Source organism: Periophthalmus magnuspinnatus, chromosome 1, assembly GCF_009829125.3.
Source record: "Periophthalmus magnuspinnatus isolate fPerMag1 chromosome 1, fPerMag1.2.pri, whole genome shotgun sequence".
In the NCBI taxonomy this organism is placed as follows: domain Eukaryota; kingdom Metazoa; phylum Chordata; class Actinopteri; order Gobiiformes; family Gobiidae; genus Periophthalmus; species Periophthalmus magnuspinnatus.
In genome coordinates this window covers 11,169,065-11,181,484 of record NC_047126.1, presented here as the reverse complement: position 1 = coordinate 11,181,484, position 12,420 = coordinate 11,169,065, and the positions used below count along the sequence as shown (strand labels likewise).

The 12,420-nt window shown below is 38.9% G+C and overlaps 1 protein-coding gene across 1 annotated transcript in view; it reads right to left on the bottom strand.

Moving 5' to 3' along the window:
• pkd1a (polycystic kidney disease 1a) overlaps nucleotides 1–12,420 on the bottom strand; it is a 60,205-nt gene that overhangs the window by 33,132 nt on the left and 14,653 nt on the right. Inside the window, 9 exon segments of the mRNA XM_055225227.1 lie at nucleotides 713–927; nucleotides 5,512–5,686; nucleotides 6,371–6,542; nucleotides 6,732–6,992; nucleotides 7,649–7,899; nucleotides 8,221–8,384; nucleotides 9,309–9,380; nucleotides 10,935–11,003; nucleotides 11,075–11,146. Coding sequence (XP_055081202.1) covers nucleotides 713–927; nucleotides 5,512–5,686; nucleotides 6,371–6,542; nucleotides 6,732–6,992; nucleotides 7,649–7,899; nucleotides 8,221–8,384; nucleotides 9,309–9,380; nucleotides 10,935–11,003; nucleotides 11,075–11,146 — 1,451 coding nt within the window.

The window sequence follows — 12,420 nt, the reverse complement described above, 5'->3', positions numbered from 1 at the left end:
TAATCTATATTCTATGAGATCATTATGTTACAATTTGGATCATTTAAATTGCAATATTCATGTAAAACGACTTAATAAAAGAAACAAGTCTGCTGACTTCCATGAGCCGTGTAGCTGTCGGCCCCTCCGATGGATAGCTGCAGATCACACGAGGATTTTTTTCATTTGTACCAAAATTACTATATAACTCTGCTAAATCGTACGTGCATCACTGATTAAGAAAATAAAATTGACGAACAAAGTAAGTATAGAGCAGTGGGTGCACACCAGCGACAGTATCAACAATATGGTACCTTGAAAATAAGACTGAAGATTGCTCGAACATGCACAAGTCACTGCAAATACAACTTCAGTAAAAGGTTAAATGCTCTGAAAAGTTGATTTTGCAAAACAGATCTGCTTTAATAAAATTACTAAAACAGTCAATTTTCATTTTACAGAAAACAAAGAACAAAATTAAGGGTATGCCCAATAGCTTTGTTAAGGGAGTAAGAACAAATACAATAGAGTGTAAGTGTTTGGAGGCTCTGGGCACAGACTGGTGGCCATGTTTCCTCGGATCATGGGCAAATTTTGATAATAATGATCAGATAATACAAATATTTGAATGCAATTGTTGTGAAGCACTTTTCACAACACTGAAAGATATTTCAGATTTGAGAACAAACAAACATGTTTAAACCATGTTTAAAGTGTCAGTTATTGCATTTACCTTGGGGCTTGAGCTCGCAGACACAGGCCCTCTTGATATTACATGAGTGTGAGCTGGTCTGTCCTCGCTGGTCCAGGAAGATGCAAATATTTCCTCTGGTTAGCGCAGATCGGGGTGGAGGACCTTCCTCTCCCTCCTGCGCCTCGGAGCCATTCACCCACAGAAGCTTTCCCGGTGACTGCACATCGCTCAGGCCCAACCACACTCCACGCTCTCTGACAAAACAGTAGGAGGGGTGCTTAATGAATAATGGTAGGGCTAAGGGTGGGCGATTTGGAAGAAAAATGATCATTTTCTTGGATTCAAATTTTGAGTTTAACATCTTCATGTAAAGGTTTCAGATAAAGTACCTTTATATTCCTGAAGAGGTAATTACAGTCATCTGCCAACTACAGTTAATCACACTTTTTTGAAATTGGTTCAATTCACCTGTGACTCAATCTGTTAATCTGGAACATTCCAAAGAGCCTTGAAAATTGTGGTTATCAACCCTCTCCTAAAGAAGAGCAGTCTTGATGCCACACTATTGAACAATTACTGACCCATTTTAGGCAAAGATGTTTACCAACAGCTGATTAACTTTCTACAAATGAACAATCCTTTGTCAGATTTTAGACCCCACCAGAGCACTGAGACTTGTCTTATCAAGGTGACAAATGATATCCACAGGCAAAGTCTCCTCCTTGATCCTCAGTGCTGCTTGCCCCAGGGTCAATCCAGGGACCCCTTTTGTTTAATCTCTACATGCTGCTATTAGGCCAGTTAATACACAGCAATAATGTGTACTACCACAACTTTGCAGATGAAACTTAGATCTATGTCTCACAAAGTTGCAAAACAACTTTCTCCAGCTAAACTCGGAGAAGACTGAAGTCTTTGGCCATGTCCCAATTTGCCAAAGTGCCCTTAAGGGCTTAAGTAACTTCCAGGACAACAAGGCCTGTCCCATTTCATGCATCCCATGAATGCGGAAGAAAATGTGCCTCCATGGAGATCAGCCCTAAGCAAAGTGTGCATCCGAGCACACTTCACGCACTGCTATATCCCGTCAAGCATTGCGCCTACGCAAAAAAACTGTTTTTGCAGTACATTCTTCTGGGCTTTTTTGAGGAAACAAAACAAGTGACATTGAATAAAGGAATGTGCAGTTACTCCCTGACAATAAGAAGAAAAATAATACATTATTATCATTAGAAATTATTATTGCAATAATAATAATAATAAGATGAAATGAACTGGCACCCCATAGAAGGTAAACAGTTCCCTCTACTGGTATTAAAATAGTTTAGCCACAGATCAAATTAAACTTGGCCCAAATACCGAATCAATAAATTGCAATATCCAACTTTATGTGCAATTAATAATTGTTCTCTGGTTTATAGACTATGAATGTAAAATTATTGGTTACCTCTGTCTCTGTTAGAACATTTTAACAAGGTATATTTTGTTAAAGTTATGTAGTACTAGCTACAATTGGGAAAAAAATCCCCTCGAACCTTATACACTGCCTGGCCAAAAAAAAAAAGTTTCCACCAAAAAAAAAAACAAAAAAAAAGGTCACACACTAATATTTTGTTGGACCTCCTTTAGCTTTGATTATGGCAATCATTCACTGTGTCATTGTTTTGATAAGCTTCTACAATGTCACAAGATTTATTTTCATCCAGGGTTGCATTAATTTTTCACCAAGATGTTGCATTGATGATGGTCGAGTCTGACCTCTGCACAAAGCCTTTTCCAGCACATCCCAAAAAAATTCTCAATGGGGTTAAGGTCTGGACTCCGTGGTGGACAATCCATGTGTGAAAATGATGTCTCATGCTCCCTGAACCACTCGTTCACAATTTGAGCCTGATAAATCCTGGCATTGTCATCTTGGAATATACCCGTGTCATCAGGGAAGAAAAAATCCATTGATGGAATAACCTGGTCCTTTAGTATATTCAGGTAATCAGCCGACCTCATTCTTTGACCAACTGCAGCAATCCCAACCTATTTGCTTAGTTAAATCCAGGTGGCAACCTTTGCCTATTGTTATTCAAAGGGAAACATTAATTCCTTACTTCATTCAATCTAAACAGAAATAAATGCCTACGCCGACAATACCTTGACTCTTCTTTTATTAAATAATAAAGAATTAAGAATATCGTAAGTAAAGTAAGCTCACAGACAACGGCTGAAGTACGCTCCTTGGTATAGGCCTGTCCCATTTCGGCAGGATGGCGGCTACACTGAGGAGTACCCTTCTTTGGCTGGGTATTTGAAGGGTATTTTGAAGGATACTTCAAATGGTGCATTTGGCGAATTGGGACATGGCCTTGGTCTTTGACCCACAGAAACAAACAGAAACTGTCATCAGACACCTCCACTCTCTCTCTCTAAAACCTTCAAATTAGGATAGAAATCTAGTGATAATAATGGATTAATACTTCAACTTTAACACCCACATCAAATCAATAACATCTGCAGATTTTTAACATCTAAAAGAAATATAAGGTATACTGTCTAAATCAGACTTGGAGAGACTTATCCATGCATTTGTGTCGAGTAGATTACACTATTATAACAGCCTGCTCACTGGCCTCTCCAAACAAGCATTAAGACAGCTGCAGTACATCCAAAACGCTGCTGCTCGGGTCCTGACTAGAACTAGAGAAGTATGAGCACTGGCTTCCTGTGGCTCAGAGAATAGATTTTAAAGCATCTCTGCTTGTGTGCAAGTCTCTCCATGGCCTAGCACCAAAGTACATCTTCCACATGTTAGTGCCATATGAATCATCTCGTACACAGGACCTCAGGGACCGGCCTCCTGCTGGTGCCCAGAGTCAGATTCAGTGTTTCAGTTTTATGCAGCTAAAACCTGGAGATCCTGAAGATGTGAGACAGGCCTCTACTTTGACAATGTTTAAAAGCTCAAAACAGTTCTGTTTAGCTATGCAAATTACCTTTTTTTTTATTCTGCACTCTTCTCTTTTAATGCTAAATTTATGATTATTTATGTTTTGATTTGTTTGTATTGTGATTTTAATGTCTTTCTTATTCTGTAAAGCATTGTGCTATGCAAATACATTTGCCTTGCCTTGCTTCAGAGGATTGCTGAAGAAAAAATGTCTGTTTGAGCACAGAGCTGCATTCAAGACAAAATGCGTATCAGCATATGAAAATAGCATATTGTCACAGGAATTATTGTCACAATTAGATTTTTCATCTTTTAAAATCGATGTACAATCCAGTAAAAATGTTTTTTACAATAGTTTTCCTCAGAAATTCGATGATTGCAGAAAAGACAAGCCACAGAAATGGTCCTTAATAGAAATCTAATGGCATCCCCCCCACTGATTATGAGAAATGTATTGAATTTTCTCTTGATTGAAACGCTATGGGGTAGTACCCATGTATTTAATGCATCCTGTGATCACGATTGATTTTTACACACTGAAAACCCACTAATGGACAGCCCCTTCTGTTTGTGTAAAAAAGTAAGAAAACATGGCTTAACAGATGAATCACATAATCAGCCATGTGTTTTGCATAGATTTTATGCCAGATACTTGACAAGTTTTTCCAAGCTAGGTACTAACAAATGATTGCTGTTGCAGTGTTATGAAAGTTCACATGTTTTAACTTTGACAGCTTTTTGTTAGGTCTATTTTTTTCTCGTCACTGACATCTGAGAAAACAACGACAAAACGCAAGACGGGGGTATGTGGGGGATTTCAAGCTGAGAGCGCAATAAAACATTAACTGACAAAAACAGGTTGCATTATATAATAGTCTAGAGGCTGGGGCACAATAAGGGGATTAAGGGGATTACACACATCTGCAGCATGTTTTTGTTACCCCAATCATTTTCTGGGGCCTCTACATTCTATATATTCCGACAAAATTCACTGCATTGTGGAGATGCATGCGCCCTGCTAGCATCTCCAGTTTACAGAGCAGATGTGTATGTACAGATGTAAATTGTGTAACTCTTTGGCTTAAGCACACAATACAAAGTCTTGAAAGTAGAGCAAGGCCAGTGATAGAAAACAGCAAACAGTATTAGGAACAAATGTAAAGACTAGGATATAAACAGCCAACTAACTTTATATAACATACCGGTAATACTTTTTTCAGTTCTTAATGCGTCTCGTTTTTTCTTTTTTCCTCACAGAAAAACATGGCAAAGGGACGAGGTCATTATTTTAACTTTTGTTTCCTCACAGTGGCCTCTCCAGCTTTTAATAATAAAAAGTGGAAGCAAACACAGAAATTCAGTTAAACAAAAAAAAAAAAAGAGTAATAGCTTTGGTTTTAATGAATGATTAGATTAGATGTCTTGATTTGACCCTGGAGTGACCATTGTGGTATAGCTAGCAGCTTACAAACATACAACTACAAAAACATCACACAAGCAGAAAACTGGAAATACATATACATAGTGAAAAATGTACTGCATAAAGTGTAAAGTAACATTTTGATTTGTTTGAATTACTTTGTGTATGAATTGTGCTATACAAATAAACTTTCCTTGCCTTCCCTTTAGAAGTTAAGGAGGTCAAGGGCTGTAATAATGTGGGTAATTAATACAGCTGCTGGTTTGAAATATTCATGTAATAATTAATTCGTCATTTAGAAATCGGCTACATTTTACAAGAGCACATGTCTGCAACTACGGGTTTTAGACAGGGCTAGTCCAGAGGCAAAACACCAAAACAAAACTCTTAAGTCAATAGAGGGAACCTAAGAAGATACTATCCAACACTAAACATGCTATATATTTACATTTATTTGTTTAAAGCTGGCTGAGAACTCACTGCGTGACATTGAGGGCCAACAGTCCACGCAGTGCATCAGTCCTGACCATAGCCAGATCCCCGCCGCGGTCTAAACACTGCTGTCGTGCGTCAGTCCAGTTCATCTTCTCGGGAAGAATTTGGAAACAGTGGGACGTCTCATTGTGGACCACTCCACCGGGACAGTGAGGAGAGGCTGCCAAGAGACAAACACGTTTTTATCATTTTGTGTACCAGCTGCTATGTCTGAACACCTCTTGTGTCTCCAAGTATTGTCTATAATGGGGTAAGTATAAACAAGGATTAAAGACATCAGACTAATCAGAAATAAATCAAATCTAAAATAGTTCATAACATACTAGAAAAACAGGAATAAGTGTGGCCCAGACAAGCTTTAAAATTAGACAGAAACTGATTACTATTAAAGAATAAATAGAATAGTAAATACACCATCTACTTGGTGACCAATCTGGTTTTCTTAACATAATGCCATATCTATTTTTGACCTACCTATTATATAATCATAAAATCTATCACTCTTGTCAAGGTGAGCCAAGTCCAAAATACCACAGCCTGAAGATTTTCCTCAGAGTTAGAAAGTAATTACGATTGATCAAATCAATAAAACCTAACCATAATCTAACAGCTTATATGGGGATTAAAGCTCTATCTATAGCCTAGAGGAGGAAGAGGAAAATTAGACAGGAAATCACTGTTTAAGTCTGATGATATATGAGAGTGAGAAGCAGGAAGCTAAACATAGGAAGGAAGCTGATTGTTGATTACAGTGAACAGGTGAGAGGTGAAGTGACTTGATTTTAACAAGCGCTGATTGAGTCTTTTGTGGTAAAATGCTCGAGGTATACCCCAAAAAACCTACCTTTGGCAATTTCCACACTGTCCCTGGTGATTTTCCAGTCTATATTTAAACCCAAAGCACCCCAGCTCAGAAGAGAGATCTCCAGACTTTTATTGGCCACAGCGAGAGACGGGCAGAGCAGCTGTAGTTTGGGTGGTAGCATCACTGTCACTTCGCTCTGAGCGGACACCTGCTGAAAAGTACAACATGTACATTGAGCAAGACAAATAAGAATTGAATAGTTTGACATTTTTGTAAAAAGCAGAATAGTAGACTTTTTTCCAAAGAAATATTAGAAAAATTCACCCCAAAAAGAGGAACTAGAATCGTCATATTGAATTCAGATTGTATTCATTCCCTGATATATAGTTGTATTACCCACCTCTTTGTGCCCAATCCATGCTGTCACACCAACTTTGTATTGACCAGGAAGTCCATATTTGTGTGTGGCTTTGGTTGCCTCAGTTTCAGAAGTGTTGACCCGGGGTGAAAGGTCGCCAAAGTCCCAGGACAGTGTAAGGGGGCTGATGGAGGAGGCAGCGGAGAGGCCAACTTGGTCATGGACACTTTGAGGAGGAAGAGCCTTAACTGAGACAGAGAAATCCACTGCAAATACATCATCAGCAAGAGTCCAGTGACACTCCTAAGAACAGAGGGGATTATCTGTTAATACACACAATAAATGAGCTGCAGCACTTAACTACAGATTTTCAGGTGAGATTGTTCAGTCAATATTATACAGGAAAACATGGATGAAATATGTATTAAATGATATTGGCTATTCTGAGAGCACATCACCTGCTTCTCTCTATGGAGGTATTATTGTTTTGCCTGGAATGTTCAACAGTATGGCATTAAATGTATCTATCTCCATGGAGACAACGATGTCAAGCAGCATTACGAACGCAAGATATCTTTGAGCAATAAAAACCTCTATAGTTGAATAAATGCAAGATAGATACGTTTAATGCCATGCTTTGGAACCTTTCAGGAGAACACAATAACATTTCCAAGAAAACAAGCAGGTGGGGCCCTTCTCACCAGATAACATTACATAATTCACCTTTAACAGGAAGTGGAATAATACAGTTATTATTAGCTAAAAGTAATGTTTTGTGATTCATGTTTGGAAAGCCATTGTAGATTAGGGCAGTGGCTTTACTAGCAGCTAGCTGAGAGGCAGAGAGAATGCCCATGTTATTCAGAAAAGATGTATTCATTCAGTTTTCTCTAATTGATTGGAGCATTAAGTGTAATCACAACGTTAAATCTTAATTGTCCACGTGCGCTAATACTAACTTCCATGACACGTGGGTTGGTGCAGGCAGCAGAACAATGGGACTCGCTGATGAAGTTGGGTTCAGAGTTGGTGCTGCACAGACACTCTCTCCTCGCCCCCAGCCCTCCATACCGGTGGGACGACATTAGGCACACCCCTGTACACTGCTCCCGGCTGAAGTTTCCCGGAGTGGAGGAGGAGAAGATTACAAGCTCGCTGCGACCTCCTGCTCCACTGCTGTTGTCCTCCAAACAGGCTACGTAGTTCATACCTGCACAAGAAACAGCAAATATGAGCATTTAGTTCAATTCAATACTATTTCTCTATCCATCCATCCATCCATTTTCTTCCGCTAATCTGAAGCCAGTTCACGGGGGCAGCAGTCTGAGCAGGGTCAAAAATCGTTGTATTTGTTGTAATACTTTTCCTTACACAAAACCATTTCGAAACATCCATAAAAAAACAAAGGAACACAATGATACAATTAGCACATCTTTTCAGTTTTAGGAACATTCACATTGTGGTCCATTGCCTTTCCGTGTAAGGTTCACCATTGTGCTTATTGATGAAAGGATTATGTGATTAAGTGTACCACAAGTGAGTTGGCTGATGTTGAGGAGAGGGTGGTATTGAAGCTCTGATGGGCGGTTGCAGAGCATAGACCCCGGCCGTCGCACTTGGACACCTTTTTTCTGGAGCCAGCTCACCAGCCTAAAGAGTTTACAGTCACACTCCAAAGGGTTACTGCTCAGGTCACTGCAAAAGCAAAGATAAAAACGTAGAATTATGATCTTCAAGTTTAAGGTCCTCAATATGTTGTATACAATATAATATGGAAGCAGAAACTAATGAATAACACACATAATATTAAAGGTGTGCTGTGTAACGTTTCTCATGGAGGGTGAGACATGTGCTTGTGTTCATGGAGATATTATTGTTTTGCTTGGAATATTAAGTTCCACAGTCTGGCATTAAACTTATCTTCATGGAGACAAGCAGATAACGCCACAGGGCCATGGTACAGGTCAGATCTGTAAAGAGGCAACCCCGCTCACAATAATAATGCAGGTTTTTTCAAGCTATTTATGAGAGGTTAAAACATTTGCATGAGTACTCGAGTAATGCTGGATAAATAATGCCTTACTGTGGAACATTTCAGGCAAAGGATCATCTCCATGGTTTCAAGAAGGTGGCGGACCCCTCACCAGAAAAGTTAGACAGTGGACCTTTAACTTACTTTAAAATTTTTAAATATATCTTTATCTCTTGTTTTCAGGAGAAGAATGTGCAGGTCAGTAATAAAAAAGCTCTAAACTTTACTAATATTAGAGAACATTCACCCTGTTTGCTTTTATATAAAACGTCTCCTTGATATCAAGTGAAGCATGGCGCAATAAGATAAGCACAGGTTTAGAGATTTAGTTCTCTAGTTAGATCACAAACAACCCTAAGAAAAAGTATTTGGATTAAACCTGCTGAGGAGTAATTATCACTCTGAACCTCCCACTCTTCCCCGATATAGAACACTATTCATCTGGCATGTAGGAGCGCTAACTGGAGCCCTGCACCTAAATGGAATGAGCTTGATTGAACATGTATATGGTTCACATGCGATTTCACCAAATGTAGGACAATATGCACTGGTTACATGGGATTCTGACTCACCCTTCCACTACTTACATTTGTGTTAAATTGCAGAGATTGTCACATATTCGCTCCTTCACTGTTGTGATTTGGTTGTTGCTCAGATCTCTGAAAGAAATTGATTGAAAGGTTAGATACAACAGTACATAATATCAGATGCACATTATAACTGTATGAGCTATAACATTAAGCTTAACAACTACAGGACAATAAGAACATGGCGAACATTAGCATTTACCAAAGTGTGGTTGTGATGCACTGAGCTCTTGGGATGACTTTGTACACAGAATTTAATCTAATCTAAGGTACCTCATAACAGCATTTTAGCAGCATATTTTAGTGAAAGTATGTCATATAATACACTACACTATCTGTTATTTTATTTATTTGTAAAGGGACAGCACATATTAATGAATCTTTAAAATGTAAATATGTCAAGATTATAGTCAACGTGGCTTATTTCCATCTTCAGTCCCTCTGCTACTCAAATAAACAGAATAGGCCTTATTTGAATTATTTTGCTACTTGAAATGATGACAGACGTTTTATTTCAGGTTCAATGGTTATTTTCATCACAATGTTAAATGTAGTGAAGACAGCAGAGTAAAAGTAGTGAGGGCAGAAGCTTCAAACAGACTGAGATCAATCAGTTTTATTGAGATTTTTAGACAGCAAATCAAATCATTTTGTTTTTCCAGTTATTCAAAAGAAATACCAAAAGCATGGAGTGGTCCAGTATGGATTTTTTCGGCCAATGTCCATATTTGTCCTGCTGTTGAAGCCAGTAGTCTGTGTTTGCCAATTATAAATATAAATCAATCCAATCAATCAAAGTTCTAATGCAAGGCCCACAAAGGGAAGTGAAGTTGTAGTCAAGTTCACAAATCAAAACTTCTTATAATAAAATGCACATTCATAAATATATTTTTGCACTTGCTATGATTATTATGTAACTATCCGCAAAGTAGTAACTAATAGTCTGAACCTTTTACACATTTTCAAAAACGTATCATCTTTTTTTATTCAGTATTTTCTGTCAGCACAAATTAAACCTTTTAATGTGTTAATTGTGTTGTTAATGTGCTTGTCTTTTTCGTGCACTAACTTTTGTCCCAGTTCCTCTCCCTCCCGCCTATGCACGGTCAGTACATAATGGGGCTGTTGTATGGTGGTTTTGGAAGGGCCTGATGGAAACCACCAGCAATCTCTCTCACCACGGCGAAATGGGTGGAAGAAATAAGCTAATAGTTGGAGGAGGGGAGGGGTTTTGGTGAATGGTCTCTGATCCTGTACCTCTCCTGTTAAAATTTTAATCCAGTTTATTCTCAATGTATTCTGAACATAGAAAGTCAATACTGCACTAAATTCAATCTTCTTTGAGTAAAAACATGTGGTTTGGCAGGGTTCAAGCTTTGGCGGCAAAATTATGACTATTGTTTGTGTTAAATGGCAATGATTAAAGGCTTAGGAAAATAAAATACAAAAATCTGTTTTAACACTGGAAAAGAAACACAACTAGAACTAGGTTGGACCCTGTGAATAGTTTTTTTGGTTTGGATCTATAATCAAACGGGTAAAAGACTTACCAACAAGATTACCGACACTACTATTACTGTGTTGAAAATTGGATTTTATTGAGAATTTCTAGAGATTGTAACTCACAGCACAGACAGTGGCCCGCAGCAGAAGACGCCTCTGGGCAGCACATTGATCCTGTTGCCCTGTAGATACCTAACAAAGAGACACACAATATTATGGAAATGTATGTGTTAACACAGATTACACTGTGTTTGAATACTCACAGCTCGCGGAGGCCAGTAAGCCGATCGAGCAGGCTGGTGTCAAGGGAGGAGATGTGATTTTTGGACAGGTCTCTGCCGGAAAACATAAGGAGAATATGAATGTCATTAACATGAAACATGTATATATGCAGTGTTTGTACATTATGGATGACCCTATATACTGTAGTACCTTATTAATACAGTTTGGAAATGATGAGTCACAACTTGTATTAAATATTAAGCGTTTAAGCATTGGAAGAACATGCAAAAAGAACACATAATGGAACATAATGTCCTCTCTGCTCTTCAGCTGAGAAGGAGACAAGAGCTGTCATTTGTTGCTGCCTCAAATAAAATGCTGAATGCTCGCAAAATGCTGAATGCTCGCAACAGTGTGAATGTGCAAAGCACATTCACACTGTATCATGCTGCATTTCACAGAAGAGAATTTTGGAAAACAGGATTTAATTACCATACATGTCAAGGAACATTAAGACTGAGAGAGAGAAGACTGCATTATGATGAGCTAAACAAATACAAAAATCATGCATTTCAGGACATGTTTGTAGGGGCAGTACTGCAGAAATAGCAAGATTTACATACTGTAATTCCGATTCAAATTGCAGCTTTACTTTACACCTAGTCCATTAATTTAGGATAGCAGTTTGGCCTTAGCTCCCATAAATGAATAGTGTTGTTGTGTCCTTGGGCAAGACATTTAGATCACCCCCAGTGTCTGCGTGGTTTATGTGTCTGTGAATGGAGCTTCCTTGATGTAAAGCGGTTTGAGTGTCTTGAAGATATGCTATATAAATGTGACTAATCAAGATTAAGCCAAGATTACAGGTACTTTTTCCAATATGCCTATGCCACTAGTATAATAATAAAGACAGTTGTGAACAAAAATAGTCCAAGAAGTACATGGGAACATGCTTACAGAACAGAGCGCAATATTTCTTCTCCTTTCTGCTTGTGTGTGTGTGTGTGTGTGTGTGTGGGTGTGTGTGTGTGGGTGTGTGGGGGGGGGGGGTGTGTGTGTGTGGGGTGTGTGTGTGTGTGTGTGAGGGGGTGCGCGTGTGTGTGTGTGTTAAAAGACGCCCATTCCCAAAAGGAAACATCTGTACATTCCAGACACACTGAGTAAGGAAGATGGGAGAGAGGGAGAGACAGAAGTAGAGAGGGAAAGAGATGGAGAAGGAGGGAATAAAGGAGAGGAGAGAGAAAGGTAGAGGTAGAGAGGAAGAGAAGACAGGGAGTAAGAGGAAGGGAGAGATGAAGAGGGAGAGACGGAGGGAGAAGACAGCATGTGAGGAGGGGAGAGAAATGGTACAGGAAGGGAGAGAGATGGAAAGATGAGAGAAAGAGTG